The 20,727-nt window shown below is 43.6% G+C and overlaps 1 protein-coding gene across 2 annotated transcripts in view; it reads right to left on the bottom strand.

Moving 5' to 3' along the window:
* The window catches only part of SRGAP1 (SLIT-ROBO Rho GTPase activating protein 1), a 141,932-nt gene extending 121,943 nt beyond the window's left edge, over positions 1–19,989 (bottom strand). For both annotated transcript variants that reach the window (XM_030479477.1, XM_030479476.1), the window contains exon 1: positions 19,304–19,989. In XM_030479477.1, coding sequence (XP_030335337.1) covers positions 19,304–19,370 — 67 coding nt within the window. In that variant the 5' untranslated portion in view covers positions 19,371–19,989. The remainder of the gene's footprint in view (positions 1–19,303) is intronic.
* Between the last annotated feature and the right edge of the window lie 738 nt (positions 19,990–20,727).

Genomic DNA, 20,727 nt, shown 5'->3' with positions numbered 1-20,727 from the left:
TCTCCAGAAGAGCAACACAAAAAGCCATCAAGACATGACAGCAATCAATTCCTAAGATACTCTGAATTTGTAGGCCACCCCCTTTCTCTGTACCACCTTGTGTTTCTTGGGAGCGATCAGGGGAAAAGTTGGCAGACCTTAAATCAGGAGATACAAAAATGACAACAGAAAAGCTTCCTGGGTCTTCCTCTTTCTCCTGTAAATAGAGTGAGTGGTGCAATTTTGCACAGAAACCTCTTCCAGGCTGAAGGCAAGCTTCAAGACAATCTATAATTCAGGCAATCTATAACTGGTTGGGATCATGGAAACATATTTGCATTTCATTTCAGGATTGTATAAGGGAACAAAACAAATAGCAGGATCACAGCCCTGGACCTTAGAAGAACAGACTTTAGTCTGCTCAGGGACTAATACCAGCCCATGGGATACTGTCCTGGACAGAAGAGGGTCTAGGACAGCTACTTGGTTTTCAGGGATCACCTCCTTCAAGCTCAAGAACGGTGTGCCCTTGTGGCGAAGAAGGCCCAACAGCCTCTTGGGTTGCACCAGGAAGATGTTGCCAGCAGGTCAAAGGAGGCAATTTTTTTGTCTCTACTCAACACTGCTGAGATCTCCTCCCGGGCAGTCCTGTGCCCAGTTCTGGGCTACCCAGTACAATGGGCATACTAGAGCGAGTCCAGCAAAGGGCCACAGAGATCACTAAAGCACTGGAGCATCTGAAATACAACAAAAAGCCAAGAGTGTTGAGATTGTTCATCCTGAAGAAGACTCAAAGAGGATCTTAACAATGTTTAAAAATATCTTATGGGTGAGAGGGGAGAGGAAGAGGGAAGATGGGAAACAAACTCTTCTCAGTGATGGCCAGCAAAAGGACAAGAGGCAGTGGGCCCTAATTGATATATAGGGGTAAAAAAAGACCTTTTTAAATATCCACTGTCAAGTTATTAGTATCCCCCTTATGTGAGGTTACCATACTGATCTTTGTGACAAACAAGAACCAGTCATGATCAAGTCAGGCAACGGGAAGAGTCACTTAGTAGCACATTCTATAAATGCAACACAACGTCCCTGCCTCTCCTTCCTGGTAAAGAATCCCACATGCCAGTTGAGGCTGTTCCAGGGAGATAGAGGACAATAGCTTTATTCTGCAAATTAGTTACTCATATGGGATGCAGCAAAGGGGATGCAAGATGTGGGTCAGGACAAGAGATTCAAACAAGTTCCAAGAATATTGTTACCGTGAAGTATCCTTTGCACCTCCACAAGAAAGATGCAGTGTTCTGCACTTACATGGAGTTTAATGTTCACCCAATAAAACTGGAGTATTATGTTTATAGAACTGTCCACAAAATGAGATTCTGACCAATGAAAATCACATCAGTTACTTCATGCAAAGGGCTGTGCATTTCAGCTCCAAAAGCCTGACCAAAAGCCCACTAAGTCAATAGTAGCTTTCTTCTGAATTTAGTGAGTTTTGATTAGGTCCTTTAAAGAGACATTATGGATTTTGCTCTGGAAAGCACTCTCTCGATAAGACAAGAGGAGGAGGATGTAAAATACCCAAAGAGATAGGTAACTAGGGAAATGGGCTATCGTGAGTCATGCCCTAGAGCTCTTCAACCCAAACAAGGAGTAGAATCAATCGTTTCCCAGACAACAGCAGCCTTTTATCATTGTTGGATTTGGCATTTAAACTGCAGAAGACAGGTGTAGGACAGATGGCCAAAACTTCATCACGACCATCTTTTTAAGGTGTTCCTTTAAGAAAAAATCATTTAAGACAGGAGATTATTCCACTGTCTCATCACACGTAATAAGCCAGTGCAAAAGAAAACCAGCTTCAAATCTGCCAGGCTTCCTCTTACCAATGTCTGTTGGGAAGAGAAGACTATATTTTATGATTCTGCCAAAGATAAATTAAGAAACCCTTGAAGGTAGTACATATTATTTCTTAAAGGTCCCAGCTGTATAATTTATTGCACACTTGCAATTTGCTGAGGCTGCGCAGGAGGTTACTGACTTCAAGAGCTTGGCAACACAGAGCAATGTACACCCCAGAACAGACCAGAAAATATCTTTGTCATTCTTCATGTTTAAAGGAAATACCACATTTTATTTAGATCACACAAATTTAAGTACAAAGATGAGTAAGGAAAGAATGCCATTACAATGCATGTACAGACCTAAACCCAAAATACAACAGTGTAAGCATTGCTATTAATTTTACATTCCAATAAAGGTATTTCCTGTATGAAAAATTAAAGTGAGCAAGAAAACCCAAAACCAAACCACTGAATAAGTTGAAAAATATGTCCTTAAAATATCTTGACTCAGATGCTCAGGGATGTGGAGAAGGGGAATCTTATTTTATGAGCTTCCCAAGTAAAAATTACTGGTTTATTGTAAACTCAGCACTTAACTTTGTAAACAGATGTGTTTCTTCCAAACTTCCTCCACCCCATCCATTGTTTTATTTATTTATCTGATTTAATGCAAGTTTCTCTTACACAAAGCAAAAAAGAATGCAATTGCAACTCACGTCCTAATTAAAGGTTTCCTTGTTCTGTTAAGGACTTTACTTGACTGTTCAATTCTATTGCCCACAAAAACAATACATATTTAAATCTCTAATCCCCACAAGGGAAGAGAGTCCTTTGGAGCTCTGCAGTCACTATAACAAACTGGCTTGGGGACAAAATACTATAAAAAAATAAGTATAAATCTAAACTTTCCTCCTGACTCCAACACTCTACATCCCGTACCCACTTATATTTACATTTCTAACATTTTGTACACTTACAGTCATGTGCAGCTGCCTCCTATACCAGCTCATGAGGTCTGAACTGTGGAGAGGGTGGAAGTAGGGACCATTAAGAGACAAACATTGTTACTCAGAATTAGGTATTGTGTCAGAACACACCACAGGACTTGGCACTACCTCCCATGAGACTTTTGCAAACAAAAGGGTTCTCCACAAACACCTGCATTTCTCAGACAGTTGTAATCAATGGCAAGACACACAGGACAGCAGCTTTCAGACAAGCTATAGATTTTGCACTTGAGTGACCAACAACCTCACCCCACTCAAAACAAATGCAAAACTAACTTTTCCAGCTCAGCTTTTTGTAGGCAACCTGCAGACACATGCCTGTAGCTAACTGAGCTGTTTATCCTGCAGAATGATAACGAAGCATGATACCAACATCACTTGTAAATTCCATAGGTGGGAGCGACTGAACACAACAGTGTCAAACCTCTGAACATCTTGTTAGAATTTTGCAGATGTCTGTTGAAATGCTAGTATTCAGTTGTGTTTGGGGACAGAATATAATCTAAGAGGCTCCCAAGGGAAATACCTTACAGCTCCTCATTCATCTCTTGACCACTTATATTACCTTCCCACACATTCCAAGTACAATCACAATACAGGCAAGTGTGCATCAGTAACGGGACAGCATCTGCAACTAGCCTCCAGCCATATAATGTGGTGCACACATACCCTATTTATGTGACATGCATTTCAAGACACACAAGACAACAGTATATCTAGTCACAACAGAAGGAGAGTGTTTGGAAGCTGGGGGGGCAGAAAGCAAGATGTTGGTATTCCCCCTCCCCAATGTCTGGTCTATGGTCCACAGGCTGGCTATCTTTGTTCAAGGCTATAGAGTATCATCAGTATGGATTCAGAGACTTGCATTAAAAAACAAAACAAAACAAAACATCACTTTCCGGTTAATGCTCTGTATTTTATACACACGTGATGCTTAGCAACACTATCCTGTCACCAAAATACTTTTTCTATTACAATGTTTAGGGAAATAGCATGCCACATCTGTGAAGCAATTCAGGAAACTTCTTTGAAATATGAACTCAAAGCTATTTAATATTAACACAACTTCTGTTCATGAGGTAAAAGTCATTCTCCTTGTTCAATCTTCTATGGAACCTTCATTCCATCACTATTGCAATTTCACAGCTAAACATATTAATAGGGTCATAAATATTCAGATTATGTAATAAAGACAGTGAAAGCAGACGATAAAGTGCTGTTAACATTCATTTACAGCAGCTGGGAAGGCCCTGCCAAATGTTGCTTTACATAACAGGTCGTGACGCTCTGACTGCATTAAGCTTTCTGATCACTCTTCCTTTATCTGCTATGATTTTGAGCACAATATGAGACAGCCCAGACTAACCAATGGATTTAGAAACCCTTTCAAGCGCACCAACATTCCAAAGGTTTAAAAGATTAAAATATCAACAGAGCCTTGTGGTTACTGTGTTTGTGCTTTTGCATTTTATAGTGCAGACGTGAAAGTGACATTCACATCATTTCTCTCCATTAGCTACCCAACTTAGTGCCTTAAATAAAACTTAAAAGTGAGTTTACTTTATTGTACCATACTTTAGTTAAGCTATATGCAAAAAAGGAAAATGCTCAGTAAATTCAAAACATCTCCACTACAGTTTTCACAAGGCATCTTGAGTACTACTGAAACATTCTGTAATGTGTGCATAATCCTTTCCACAACCAACATTAATTTTATCTCAAGACTTGCACCTGAATCAAGTAACAGTTCTTGTTTTGCTCCAGTATATTCTGCATTACATTTCCCTTGTTTCAGAACAGTCTCTGCTACACTTAAGAAATCACAATTCCCAAAGCATGGGTCAGATCATACAAGCTCTCAGGCAAGCATCGGCGAGGCACGTGGACTGTGGGACCAGGTCATAATGTTTTACTGTAAAAACCGATGACTAACAGTTTGATTCATTCATTTTGCATATTTCCATGCCAAAATTAAGCCCAATCCTGCAGACGCTTATGGAGATTAGTAGCCCTAGGAAGTTTAAGAGCTCTGGTGAGGTCAACAAATTCATGTGTGTAAAGTAAACAAGGCTGTGCATAACAGGACACACAGCAGCTACTATACTGCTTATAAAAGCAATACCACTTCATTCATGCCTCAAGCTCTGCATTCATTAGCAACTATTCAGAGCACTGACTACATAACAAAGGCTAATGCTTTAACTGACTGAAATTTTACAGCAGTGGGTCTCAAGCTTTTCCTGTAGCCAAGGCTCACTTGAGAGAACTGACATGCCTATAGACAACTGAGAAGTTTCAGCAGCACTTACCAGCTCTGACAGCACCCCATCCCTATGGGGCACTGCTTCAGCAAGGCCCACCTCACCGCTTGCAAAACCACAAACTAAAGGAAAGGAGACCTGACTAATTACCAGATGTTGGCAAAAATCTTAGCCATTACAGGAAAAATGAAATTCACACAGAGAAACACCAGTCTGCATCAAGTTACAAGGAACTTGGTACCTGGTTTTTGATTTGAAAAGCCTATCTTCAGTCAACTTCCGGAGACTCTTGTCAGTGCATTCAGTCACCTGAAATTAAGATCTCACTTCACTTTAAATTAAGTGCTGTTGCCGAAGTTAGAGCAGAGTTTTGTACCAGACTTGGAGGAGAGACCAAGTGTTTTTCTCAGTAAGTTTGGTCTATTTGCACAAGAACTACAGCATAGGTATGCCTTCCCAAAATCACAGACTCTTGAGATGAGATTCAAAGGGGTAAGTCCAAGGTTATAAACACACCGCAGTAGAAACAGTGACCCACATGATCCTAATAACAGGTGTGAACCTCCACTGCACTATGCAATATGCGAGTTGTAACCTAAAAATCTCTTTCATAGCATCTTGCAAATAGACCTACAAGCAAGGCAGAGGTTCCCTAACTAGAGGTAGTCATAGTGAATCCCATGATCTCCCATACTACTGATATCTTATGAACTGAGGAAAAAAGTAATTGTAGTGATGTTTTCTAAAATAACAACAAAAAAGTATTTGCAGTTAAATTTTTACTTTCAAATATCCTAACATGAGCAATGCTAAGGAAAAACAAAGCCACATAATGTAAACAGCATGTGCTCTGCAAGTCAGATTTTACAACTGTGAAGAGAACAGATTACATGTAAATACTTAGTTAGGGAAATGAAGTTTCTAGTAAGCCTTCACATATATTCTATCTCCTTATTTACAGTATTTTTAATAAGCTTATAAACATCCTCTTATCCAGTAGGAACTGCTACTGATTCAGGATGTAATAGCTATTCATTTAATACAACAGTCACTATAATTTAAAAAAAAAAAAAAAAAAAAAAAAAAAAGGTCATCAAATGAATAGCCAGATAAATTACTGGGTAACTGAGTGGAGCAAAGAACAGAACTAAGAACAAATTGTTCTTGTAAACACAAAATATGCCAGCGCACAAATTCAGAAACATACCTGAAGGGTCGTCTTAAATCCCCTTTTTAAATTAAATTGAAAAGGATTTGGACATTTCCATCATTTCCATCTTCTTGCCTGATTCTGAGCTACAGTACTTTGCATACAGCTGTTCAAACAACCTGACTTCACCACACGCAGCTGAAGTAGTACAAGTAAATATGCATGTTAATACACCCAAGTAAGCCCAATATCTGTAAGTACCTTGGCTTCTTGAAGTACTGTCTGCTGCACTCTAAAACAGTTCTGCAAGGAAATAACCTGACCAACTGCCATGTTCTTCAGGTTTCCTTTTTCTTACAGCTATATTAATACACTGTAATCATTCCCCTCTAGCCACTAAACCCCCAAACATTCACTGTTATTTAACTAACAACTACAGGCTTGCCTCAGTAATATTTGCAGACCCACTCTCCCTTCCTCCTTAAACATTAGCTGAGATAATTTTTCCATCTTCAAAAAAAACCCCAATCCTGCTCTCCACAGATACGAAATAAGTCAGGAATATTTGCAGACTAAGATTCTGGTGGCTGCAATGAAAGCTGTTTGGGAATCTGCAATCTGGTAACTGGGGAGCAGAACTGCCATGGGACAGAGGACTGAATATGCTCTATGAAGGGAGTGCTGCTGCAGGAAGAGTCGCCAGAGCAAAGGTTCGTGCAAACAAACATTCAGTGGTGAGCCTTTCAAATAACTCTGAGCAGACTTTTTTCTTTTTTCATAGATTTTTCTGCAAAACCAGAGACAATCTGCCAAAAATTGCCTTAAACACTGGCAGAGTGTTAAGATTAAAAATCAATACAAAGTAAAGCGTTGAGGGTTTTTTCTGTATACTGTATGACCACATACAATGAATAAATAAGGTATCCTCCAACTACTTCCCCCTCCAGATCAATACAGTAAGTATTAATTTGGAATGGTCACACAAATATCTCAATCCTACAGCCCTCCCCCTTCTCCATTTCTTTCAAAAAGAAGTAGAGCAGGAACACATGCTTGCTGGAATACATAGTGAGAACCGTATCTCTCAGGTGACTGCTTTACCTACCAGGCAATGGATTCATAATCACTCTGTAAATAATTAAATATTCATGAAGTCTGGGAAAAAGCAGGAGAGCTTCAACAAACAAGAAAATAGGGAGTCTCATCCTAGAATACTCTAATCCCTAGTTCTCAGAGCAATCACTTGCAAGGTGGGAGAGCTGGATTCAAGACTCTGTTTTTAGTAAGATAAAGGTAGCTAGGTGTGAAACCAGACTCCTCCTGCAAATGCTCTGATCACTTGGAAGGATGCACTGATCAGATTCCTAACGCTGCAATTTCGTACATATTTCTACATGGCTCAGCAAAAGAAGCTAACATTTTCAGGTCTTCTCTGGCGGCAACTCAGATGACATCAGCACGGATGGGGCCAACACTTCTCTCTTGCCTCTGCCAGCTGAAGGCAAGGCAGATTCTGGTCTATAAATAAGGGAACTATGTTAATGAGATGCTGTGTTTCAAATTATAACTCCTGCAAACAGTCTGCAGAATAAACATGTAGGCCAGTATATGCAGTCACATGAACATACTCACAGACACCTCTGAAGTGAGGCAGCAGCCAAAGAGCTAAACATGGCATCTGAAAGGCAAACACAGGAGTTAAGAGTTCTTTTATGGATTTAATCGCATGGGATATTTTTCACCCTAAGCCTCTTTGAGCCCATACGAAAGAGTGTGAAAACTGCTGGTGTAGCCTGAAAGCTAGTGAGACCTGAGCAGAGACCTCCCCATTACACAGAGGCCATCCAGCAACCACCACAGAAAGACAGAGCTACACTGAACCAGCTGGAGGGCCACCAGCAAGACATGTGCTTGGTATCTTCTTCAACAGTCCCTCTGCAAACCCACCACTCTCTCCAGTAACCCACTACTTTGCTAGTCAGGGTGGTACATACTGGAGGAATTACACATTGGCTCTTATTTTCATTTATCTTGCCTTTTTGATATGAAAAAGAAGGTTTTCTTGCATTATCAAACCAGTTGTCAGGGATTGTCCAGAAAGGTTTCTGACAGATGTTCTGATAATCAGGCAAAAGCTGCTAAGCAAATTTTACGCCCATTAGCTACTTGGTTTTTGGTAGTCAGAGTTATCCTTGCTCTTTCACCAGCCTCTCAGTACTGCATGCCTCACTGCAGTCTAGTGCAACATACATATACTTCACCAGATGTTTTTACAAACATAAAAGCAGTCTCATAAGGAAAAGGTGATCCAGTTTTCCGTATGTAGGTACAGTCAGCCAAAGCCACACAATTACGTATGCGCTTCCCCTTGCTCTGCCATGTTAGCAGGCAGAAGCAGCGCTACAGCCCTGCTCAAATACAGACTATTCTTCTTGTCCACAGTTTTGCCATTAACATTTTAATATTTTTCTTTACTTGAAGTACCAGAGACATCTCCACAAGACCAGATACCATGCCTCCCTAAGATGACTTTATTCAGAATAGTTACCACAATAATGCATTAAAACCTTGACAGAAGACACCTGAAGCAGGAAGAAGTCTCAAAGGAGGGTTGGAGGAAAAACAATAAACCCCCAACTCTCACACCCCATAACCTCTCAGGCCTAGCAGAAATGTTAAAAATGAGCATTTTATGCCATAGTTCCATTTTATAGGTTCTGGCTTAAACATGTTTGTTGATAGAGAACTGTCTGTCTAGACTCCAGTGAAGGTCAGTAACTTCAGTTAGCTAAGAAGAACAGGATGGTTAGAGGTGCTTCTGGCTGCTTGTTTCTCAATAAGACCATATGGTCAAGTTTGTGAAAGATAGTGTATTCCACCAACCCACAGGTAAAGCTAAAGACAGCAGTGGGTGTACTGCTTAAGCAGCTGGGATTTGACCCACAACTACAATATCATGGCATCAGAAGTGGCTGTCAATTAAAGGATTACAATACAGTCGATGATAATCTGATGAGCTCAGCTGCAGATGCACACAGACGGCTCACAGCAGGCTGCTGGGGAAGACATGAAGCTGGGCGTGCACGATGGCACTCAGTGCTGCCAGGCTCCTCCACAGCACCTTGGAGGAGAGGAGCTCCTAGTAGGTGGGGACATGCTACCTGTGCTGGGCTCCCTCACCTCTTCTGCACAGAGGACCTTCCGCTCTGCACATGGTTGTGACTTCAATGCAACAGTATCTGAGGAGATAATGTTTTGTTTTATTTTCTAACATAACATTAAGAATCTCACTAACTTTATGCAGTTACCTGGAAATTACATGAAGGCACAAATACATGAAGGCAGCCTTAAAGAAAGGTACATATTGCACACAACCCTATTACATTGGGTCTTAACCTCAGGTAGCCTGTTGGGCAGCAAAGGCAGCATAATCATCAAGCTCTTAAACTTAAATAAGGTTCTTCACCTAAATCAAGTTCTTAAACACACCAGTTATCCCTTTGCAACACAAAACAAACAAGCTGCCTTTCCATTACATGGGTGGTTCTTCATGGAGCTGATATTATTTATGCCAAGAATGCAGAGATGCCAATTTGCACAAGGCACCTATGAACAAAAGTCTATATACTTTTGTTTCTAATAATCATCAAATTAGTGCTTTGCAAGAGGAAGAGCATGCTGTGCCATCTAAACACTTCTAACAACTTTGGTGTGCTAAGTATTCTATAAGAAGGGTGAGAACTTTTTTTCTTTTTAGTATATCTTTTGAACACCTGCATAAATACTGCCAACGGAGTAAGAGTAACTTTATGCCTATCACCTCAGTCACAGCGTGTTTTGGTACAGAGGCTTGTATTGCAGCGTATCTAGGAAGCGAGAACAATGACTAGAGGCACTAGACAGCTGTCTGACGCAGTGCCTTGAACTACCATGAATATAAAACTTTTAAGGAAAAGGACTGTGTGGATCATCAAGTCCAGTCTCATGTTACCACAGGAAATCCTACCTTATAATCCTTCCTATACTGGACAGTTGGCATCTTATAACAAAACAAAAACAAAAACAAAAAACCCCAGAATAATAGTAGATCTTGTTCTATAATAGATTAAAAAAAAAAATCAGTGGCTTATAATCCTTTCAATTTCTCTATTACTTTCTAAAACAGTAACTTAACTGTTGAGTTCGAAAGTTTCGCTTCAGATGCATACTCGCATTGGTACTGAATGAATACTTACTTTATCTTGCTTCTGACCTAGCACTTCAGATTGTTTATCCTGTCCTGTTAAAAAAAAGAGTCAGAGGGGAAAAGTAGAGAACAGCAAGTCTTGAAAGACGACAGGCTGTTGAAAGAACAGAGCTGTACAAGAACTATCACTGAATCTTATTAGACTTCTGCTGTACTCTCTACTTTGTAAACATGAGCAGATTCCTCCGATTTTCAGGAAGCAGATACTCTAGAACTGGCTAGAACAGTAAAGACTGGTTTCTTCTTCCTTATGAAAGAATGTACACTGGAAAGTGAAAGGGGATCATCAGCACATCTCCTTATTTAGTTTAACACACAGCCAGAACAAAGCCAAAAGTGTGCACCACTCCACTTCTGATACCTTGGAAGAAATAAGTCAAAGCAGCATCTTGAAGACTCCCAACACAAGACAGCACCAACACACTGCTAGCAGATCCTACACGTGAAGTAATTCAGATGAGTAAGCACTGACTCAGTTAAGGAGTCTGGACAATCCATTCACATGAATCTGAAGTAGTCAGTTATCTTTCCCACAACAGCTAATTATGTAAAGGGTTACAATCATTACTTCCTGGAAGTCATCATCCAGTAAGCCAGCTGCATTTGCTTTTTATTCCCGGTAAAATTAACAAGAAATACTATACCATAAGTGCTTTAATTATATTTTTTGTAACTTCTGTTTCACAATAAAAAATGATTTTATGTCTACTGTATTGAGAATGTTTTGGTTAATATGCTAACACAGCTCTCTTGCCTGCTTGTCAGCACTTCTACATATGTTATGGGAAGTCTCAGGAGGTTGCAACTGAAACGCGAACAGGTTTTATTGGTCAATAATACATAACAAAGTTAACGAGGGTATTCTAACTGATGAATCCACAATCACACTTCTAAGCAAGTTCATAGTATCATAGAATAGTTTGAGTTGGAAATGACCTTAAGATCATCCAGTTTCAACCCCTCTGCCATTGGCAGAGATGCCTCACACTTTTTTCCCTTCTTGCCACTCTGTAATTAAAAGCAACCCCCCAGATGCTATGATCAAGGTAAATGCAGATCAAGTACCAACATACCTTTGGAAGGACTTCATTAAAATCAGATCAACTGCACTGCCCTGCACTGGACAGAGTTAGAAGTTAATGACATAGGTCATCCTTAACTCATTTCAGAGGCATGATTATTACAGAACCACATCATAAATCATAAGCTTCCTCCACGGCATTTTCTAAGGGCATTTGGTGGTTTTGCTGATGCTTGTTTCCTATACATTTTTCTGATATAGGAGGCTCGCCCCTTTTCTTGACCGAATGTTTCAAGTGGAAGACTATGAAGAGCACCTTCTCTTCCTACCTGCAACATCTACCACATTAACATGCACCTAAATTGATGCATGATGATTATTTTATTGTGCCAACCATAAACTGTTTTCTCCTTCTAGAGAAGACAAACTGTTCATTATAATGTTTGCACTCACTGACTAGCCAAGAGCAACAGAAAGGCATGGCCATGGCCATGCCCATATACAATCCAGTTCTTGGAAACAGAACATTAGATTTGCTTGGGGTTATTTCCAAAACATTCTTCATTTTCCATAAAGGGATTTCACCTCAATCTCAGGATTTAGCAAACGGTCACCTCCAGGTAAAACCCAGGTTTCCAGTGGGTTGTATAATGCAAGATTGAATACTGCATCTTGAAATTCATATGTGTATGTGCCTGATAAACAGTGACATGAACAGAGGAGAACGGAGGGCATATTGAAGACATTTTGCTTGTTCAGTTACTAAGCTGTAGTTTTGCCTGGACAAGACAGATTAGTAGGCAGAGCAGAAGTAAAACATAATACACCACCTTTAGCCTACCAGGTGGCTATAAGCGACTCGTGACACACTTTTGTGTCTACCAGAAGACAACTTCCACAAGCTGCAGAAAACAGTAGGTTTCTCAGGAAGTGGTGCCTCAGGATTACTGCTCCCATTAAAACAGATCAAAGTGAATTGTTTGTCTTAGAGCACTCTCACAGGACCAAGCCACCACACAAACTACCCTAACAGCCTGCAGTGCTTAAGGCTTGGAAACAAAGGAAAAAGAGCAGCGACAACCAACTCCTTTGGTTTTGGTGCCAGATATAGTCTTGGTAATGTAAAACGCACACAGCAAGCAGTCTTCCTGTGCAGACAGCTCTGCCTCTTACCCAGGAGATGATCCCATGCTCTCAGAAATGGCTCTCTGTGCTTCAGCCCAAGTATCTGCTGCTGCAGAGCCTACCAGGCTCATGCCTGTTAGTGGTTATATGAGCAGCGATGCCAGCCGTTGCACCTTCAACCACTGCCTGCAGTTTTCAGCTGTTGCTCGTTCTCTGCACGCAGGCATGCAAACACGTATACATGCACACATACCCCCACCATCTCTTGAACTCAGGGTGTTAGGCACAGTGCCCGAGAGACAAGAAGCGGGAAAGGAAAAGACACAGAGTGACTTCAAGCAGAACAGGCTATTCATGACTCACAGTTCCCAGACTGCCAGCAGAGAGCAAGGTCAGCCAGCCTTGCCTTGGAGATGGCCAGCACTTAATGGCATCAGCGCAAACAGCTCAGAGCAGACAGCACAGGGGGGTCCCAGGGAGGTTGGGTCGGTAACTGGCAAGGTGGAAGAAGCCAGTCACAGAGGAAATGCTGCCATGAGACTAAAACCTGCAGGAAGCAGAGGGAGCAGCATGTGTGGCGCAAGGAGCCCTGGTACACATTTAGACTAATCGCTCACACACAGAAACAAACCCCCACACTCCAAAGCCTATTTTGCTCTGTGAAAGCCGAGCAGTAAGAGTAGATTAGACTCTAATAGGGATTAATACAAGTTAAGATAGCACTGCTTTCCACTAGGGAGACCAGAAAGCTTTGGCATGGGATAGCGTGACAGCTGGATGCAGCAGGGGCTTGGAAAAAAGGTTAAGGGAAGAACAAATACCACAGGAGCTTCCATTGACACCTGCCTAGCTCCATTTATGATCTCCCCTATGTCCAGCCCTGTCCAAAAGAGATTAGATTTGCTGCACTGTCAAGTTATGGTCAGTGATTTCTAATAGGCTGTGTAACGGTCAGCAGGGGATTTCTTATCCAGTCTCAACAGCACTGACCCACTTTTTTCCACTGCTACCATCCATCACCTCTGACTGACAAGGAGACCAGTTTTCACAATAAGCAAAAGTTTGAGGCAGAGAATTAGATGAAATTCAGATGCCACTCTGTCTTACCGAAGCCATTTCAAAGCTATAAGTTTAATTTTATTAGCAACAAGGACTTCAGTTCATAAAAATGTGACCAATAAAAGATAATGGCAGGAAATTAAATGAACCTTAGCATGATTTAGGGCTTTGCTCTGCAATAGCAAAACTGCACAGAAAGTATGCTTGGAAAAGAAAAAAAGCCCCAAAGAACTGATCATAAAAGGATCCAAACTGCTTCAGAGAGTTAAAGCTTTCTTAGAAACTAACAAAAAAAGTCCAGGTATGCACAATACTTACACACTGAGTAAGCTTTATGAATGACATACTGCCAGAAAGAAACCCTGGTCAGATAATCCATTCATTGCTCACCTTTTCATGTGTGCTATACCAATTATGCCTTTATTCGCCTTTAAATTCAAGTAAAATAATAAAATGTATTTTTTACTGCAGTGCTGGGAGACACCAGCTGCAGTATGTGGCCGAACCAAGACAAAAAGTCTACTTTCCTGACTGTTGGCCCCATTTTCAAAATGGTACCAAGAAAAGGCATTTTTTTTTCTTTAACTGTACAGCAATACAGAGGCCAAAAGCTCTTTAGTTCCTCAATGCCAACCTTTGGGAAGCAGGCTTTTTGTAGAGCACCCCTCACCCCCCAAATAATTTGGTGCACACAGTACTGAACTAAAACAAGTTCCTCGGTTTTTGTTCCAAGAAAGCTGTGATAAGAGCAAGAGTACTGAATATGTAATTACAAAAATAAATAAATAAATAAATAATAATGATGATAAGAAAGAACATTGTTCGGTTTATGACTAAACTATCTGAAACTGCAGATACCCCTTCCCGCTGCATAGCCAACCACAAACTCATTAACATTTACCCACACAATTGAAGTTTGTGCTCTGCAGGGAAGGATCAGAGAGCAGGAATAAAGTAGCAGGGGAAAAAGGTAAGGAACCATCCTTCATTAGCCTGTCTCTCAAACAACATGTAACTCCAGCTGAAAAGCAGCACAGAAAACAATACCCTTTCTGTTTAAGACAAAACTCATTGTGGTCAAGCTCTTTGATCAGAAAAATTTCTACTGAACCACACTTGATAAACTTGAACTTTGGATACTGGCATTTGTTCCATCAGGATTTTTTGAAATAAACCTCCACAATTCTGGCATCATACAAGGCACCAAAGTTCTCACTGTGAAGATTTTTTCCAAAATAGTTGTAAATTTACTATAACATCAACCCAATTTGTATTTCAGAACTTGGCCTTTCCTTAGAGAGGTTTCTGTTAGTGGTGGTGGTTTAATTCTAGGTCGTTTTAATCTGAAGTTGAAATTCAGTTTCACAAATTAGAGTTTTCATTTTCCATAAAAATTAATTCAGCAGTGTAATACAGAGTGTTAACAAGTTTTTCTGGTGGAAAATACAAGTATTTCGTTCTGAAGACCATGCAAATAGTGATCTTAGGGAAGCACCTCCCTTCACAAAGCTGCTTTTGGGCTTATATTTCCACTCAGTCACTTCCAATTGGAAAATGAAGGTGGAAAAAGGAAGCATTTAAATAGCTCTTCCCTCAGTCCTTTTCAGTTGGAGATGCAGTTGCTAGGAAGGCCAACACACTGTTGAGCTTCAAGGATCCTCAACACTTTAAACCATACAGAGGAACTCACTGAATAGTCACACCCAGATAATCAGTCAGCACAATGCTTACCTATCCAAAGCACATTTCCCTTGTGCACAGAAGGCCAATTACAAGTCTTAAGAAGGTAAACATGCCAGTTTAACACTTGAATGATGAAAGCTATTGAGCAACATCCGCCATCCTCTGCTACTACCACACGCTTCTTCTCCAGAGAGAGACGGTATTCAAGATCTCACTAGCTCACCTTTCACCATACCTGAGACACCCACATGGCCATCAGAGGATGCTCCAGTATTTGTTCACTGCTGTGGATTGCTCAGTAACTTTATCAACAAACACTAGTTGATGTTAGCAGCAGCACCAAGGAGCAGCTGGTCATCAGCATACAAAAGGTAAGATAATAGGCTATTATAGTCAATTGCGCTTTGAGTTAAGGAATGCTGCAAATAAATCCAAGTAGGGTCATGTATCAGAAAGCTAATACTCAGCTCCCAACTATACCACCAGTCTGCTGCTCATTTAAACAGGATTCCCTTACTTCCTAGCTCTAGTTGTATCCTCCACCCCAGTTTCAAGTTTGGTAGGAAACCTACTTCTCTAATGACTTCAGAGGGCCTATAAAATTATCACAGTCTTTAAAAAAAACCCACATACAACTGATCATCTGGATGAACCAGGATATTTTAAGAAGCCATTTTACCCAGTAATTCAGTACCGTCTGCCAAAAGTCTACAAGACACATTGCCCAAGCCATTTTAACAATAATATAAGGTGTTCCTCAGAATTGTCAAAATGTTCTTGAATAAAAAAACCTCATGATGCCTTCCCTAAAGCTTTTGATTTACAAAGTGAAACACTGCTGAGAAGTAGGTGCTTCAGCAAAATTATCAAGTAACAAGTTCATACTGGAACTGAAGTGTACCAAGATAGCTCATTTCCAATGAGTAAGAGTTACAGAACCAGGCAGTATTTCCAATGTGCCTTCATGTCTATAAACTAAGGTACCTATGTCATCATAATATCCTTACATCACCCAAAACAAGGGGTATAGGTAACTCTCCAGTCAGATCTAACTTCAGCATTTAGACATCCTTAAGAAATATCCTTCTGCTTTCCATATGCTGTTTGTTCCCTTCCTCTACAACTGGGACAGTTCTTTACAGAAGTTAGTCTGAATAACAGGGATGTTGCAAAAAACATGTGCAATAAGATGTTCTGGCCAGCAAAGCCAGAAGTACCTTGTCCACTTCAGCTTGACAAACAGGTGACATTTGCAGCCTTTCTACTGTTTCTGTATGAGCTCCACTAACAGAACAGCCAACCTACTGATACTGCAAAAAGCCCAAGGAGAAGATGTCAGTCTACACTACCCAGGAACCAGGCAGAACAATTAACATCTGTTACTGCTTCCTATTTGAGGAGTTAAGAGCAGAAAAGCTATGTGAAGAATGGCACTGTTAAATCCTCATTTCCAAATACAGCACCATATACATACCCCACAGGACATGTACATTAGAGGCCCCTCTTTCTCCAGTATCAATATTCAGACATCTTACAATAGGATTTACAAACGCAAACATCAGTGGTACGGTTTCTGAATTGCTAATGCTGATATTCAGAATGCTGGTCTCAACGCAGTTTCATAATAAGGTAAAGGATATATGTGGTATTAACACGCATTTGCACACGCCTGTCCAAAGCACCTCAAATGGCCAGTTTGGTGCCAAATTGCCCACATTCTTCAGGCTACTAAACTCTCAGGAGTGAGAAATCAGCTAGCCATTGCAAACACCAGAAATCATAAGCAGCAAAAGCTTTTTGGCCACACCCTTTCTCCTATCCTAATATATGAAATTCCAAGTACTATACAGGGACCTGCCTTTCCTGCATTGCCTTGAAGTTACCCTGCTGGCTAATCAGGACTGCTTTCTTAGCCCTTGAACCGCCCCCAATATCAAAAGGATTTTCAAGGTATCGCACAGTGGTATCGGTACTGTTTTAATACCACTGAGCTATCACCAAGCAGAATTACATCTTAGTACAGACAGCTCTTGCCACCTGAAATACAATTGTAGTGATGCTGGTTAAAGCAAAGGCAATCTCTGGCTACAATTTCCAGCCCAGCATACTTTTTCAAACAGCTGCTGATCAACAATTCAGGCAAGACAGTTGAGACCAGACTGTACACACCCCAGACCACCACAAAGGAGCAAAGCAAGTCAAAATTCCTACTAAGCTATGTTTACAAATGCTACTTCCCTCTGCAATTATGATGGGGGACCATGGCACCAAAGGAGAGCCGAGTTATCAGAGGTGCTTTCTACCTTAATCTTCGTTGTTTGTGAAATGATCCAATACACGTAGCTGAAGGGTATGGCATTTTTCCTTCATTACTCAAAAGAACAGCTTATAGAGCAACTGGCTGCAGCTAATAAAGGCTGAGCCTGTAACAATTATGTTAGGAGGAGGCAAAGAACAGTCTGCACACTCTGCAGAGAGCTTAAGATCTTGAACAGTTTTTCTGCTCAGTGATCAAGACAAATCTGCACCATCTCCACAAAGAGGCAGAAGCACCAATCCTCCGAGGGCTCGATGGCAGTGAATCCACCAGCTACATGAGAGCTGTCTCAGCCCTGCCCATGTCAAACAGACACTTGAAACATGGCCTACCTGCCAGCTTAGAAAAGATCCCTCACTGCCCACCTACCCGGCAGGTCTCTTATTTTAAGCATAAGTCCCTTCCTGGACCCAGAAACACTTTCATTGGTGAGATGTATTTTTCACAAAAAGTTAAGCTGAGAAAGAAGAAAACTCAAAAACTACCTCTTTCCTTTTAAGAGGAAATTAAAAAAAAGCAATGAAACTCCAAGAATTGTCTTGAAAATTTGATCTTGCAGGATCAAGAGGCAAATTACTGTGCAATTACAGAAAGACAACAAACATTCCTCCCACCCTGTTTCAGACACCTCAGTCTGAAGGTCCCCAGCCCTTGCCTACATAGGACAGGAGGGCTCCTGGACCCCTTGGACCTGTGTGGGGACACACTCCTGCACATCGCAGACCGCGGGCAGCATCAAAGAGGGTCCACCCCATGCATATAAAGACAAATGTGTGTGCACACCCACGTCATTTTAATAGTGTTCAGACATCGCATAGCTTTTTAAATGCTGCATTTCAGGTTCGCATCCATCCTCAAAGCCTGAGTTTATTGCAATCTGTGTATTATGCAATATATTCCCCGACAGCACCCAGAAGAAAAGGGTGTGCACCAAGAGACCCGCACCCCACCGCCCATGCCGCTACTTTCCCATCCTCTGTTCCACCCAAGACGCTGGCAGAGAGCAAAACGCTAGGCAACGGGAGGAAACTCAAGGGTCTGGAAGCGCTGGTGGCTCAGTCCAGGGTCTGCCACCGCTGCCCTTGGCACAATAGTTGGATGCGATACAACGGGGCGATGCGAGGCTGAAATACTTCCTGGGATGGCTGAAAGGGCTCATTCAATAGTCAAGGGTAATTCTTTATTAGCCATCTTCTACAGCCCAACACAGAAACTACAACCCTGAGGGGAGGGTGGGGGACACAGCCATGTGCTTTAAGAAGGGAGCATGGCTCACTATTGTCTCCCGACTCAGCTGAACTGCCAAGCCCTTTTCAAGTCCATTTTTCATCCCCCTCCCTCGAGTCTCCGGAGCGGGCGGAGGAAGGGAAGGCGCTCCGCCGGGACACCGCCGAGCTGCCGCCCGGCCCCGGCCCCCGCCGGCCCCTCGCACAAACCGGCGCCGCCCCGAAGTTCAGGCAACAGGGACCGACCACCCGGCCGGCGATGGCGGAGGGGCCGGCCGCGGCCCGCAGCCCGGGGGAAAGGGCCAGCGGGTGCCGTCCCTCCGCTGGGGCCCTCCCCGCTGCCGACCCGCACCCGGGAGGGGTCCCCGCGCCCCGCGCTTACCTTTCACTTGACTTTCATACTCCGCTATAATCTCTTTGTCCTTTTTGAATCTGCTCGGGGTTGACATTATCCACTTGCTTCTTCCGCTTCTCCCCCTTCTTCTCCTTGTTTTAAATTATTATTACGAATTACTATTATTGTTCTGGAAGGGCTCTCAAGTTGTATGAGATGGCCACAAGCCCGAGCGAGCGCGGCGGCCGGGGCGGCGGCGGGCGGCTGGCCCCGGGGAGCGCCGCCGGCACCGGAGGCGGCGAGGCGTGGAGGCGGCGATCAGGCTAACCCCGGCGCGGGCACCATCGCCTCCAGGCACCGCCGCCAGCAGCAACGCGATCCGCGGCCCAGGGCCGCCACAGGGCGGGGCGGTGGCGGGGCTGCCGCGGGGCACCCGCTTCCACTAGGCGAGGGCGGGGGCCCGGCGGCTGCGCCCCACCATTGTTATCGCTCCTCACGCACCCGGGAGAGGGGAAGGGAAGGAGGGAGGCAGGCAGGCAAGCGACCGCGCTCGGTCCGCACGCCGGAGGCACTAGTTACTCCTGTCGCCGCGCTCGGCTGGGTGGGGACTCGCGGCCGGCGCCCCGCCGTGACTAACCCCGGGCGGCAGCTGCGCGGAGGCGCATGTCCCAGCCCCGCACCCGAGCAGCGGCCGGCTCGGGGCGACGCCCCCGCCGCACCCTAGAGAGGTGTCTCCGGGAATAAACTTCTCCCCGCCCTCCCGCCGCTCTCTCCTCCCTTCCTGCCTTCTCGCCCGCCTTGTCCCCGGTGGCGCCCGCTCCGCCTCCCCCCTGCCGGCAGCCGCCCACCGCCGGGCCCGCAGGCCTCGACGCCCGCCTTCCCCGGCTGCCCCGCGGCGGGAGGCCCAGGAGGCCCGGCGGGGAGGGAAGGGGCCGCCGCCCGCTGCCCGCAGCGAGTATATGGTGGCCGGGTGCCCTCGGGACGGCGGTGCGAGGCGGCGATACGGTGACAGCAAGCCCTCGGTCTGCGAGGAAAGTTAAAGTCCCGTGTGCCGCCACCGCCGAGCCGCACGGGGAGGATGCAGGCTGGAGGGGAGATGTGCTCTCGGGGGACCCCGTTTTCCTTACCTGTTTCTTTACCTGTTTTCACAGGGCACGGCTGTGCTGAGCGGGACCACGGCTGCACCGGCGTGCCTAGGGACCAGGTCCTTGAGGGGCCAGGGTAGGGCAGTACGAAGAGGAGAGCTGCGGTCCTCAGGACAGCGGGTCTTGCTTCTGTCTTCGCCTGCACTGTACTCCCCTTCGGCCGCGGCTTGTTCTCGAGGGCAGGACTGCCAGCACCCTTGTGCAGGGTGCTCCCCGGGCCTCATGGGAGAAACAAACAAAACGGGGTGGGAGGCCATCCAAAACGCTGCTCGCTTGAATTGCTGTGTGTGGCGTGCATGGGGCTGACCCTGTCAGATGGTCATGTTC

The sequence above is a fragment of the Strigops habroptila genome, chromosome 3, assembly GCF_004027225.2.
Source record: "Strigops habroptila isolate Jane chromosome 3, bStrHab1.2.pri, whole genome shotgun sequence".
NCBI lineage: Eukaryota > Metazoa > Chordata > Aves > Psittaciformes > Psittacidae > Strigops > Strigops habroptila.
This window is presented reverse-complemented; position numbering and strand designations above follow the sequence as displayed.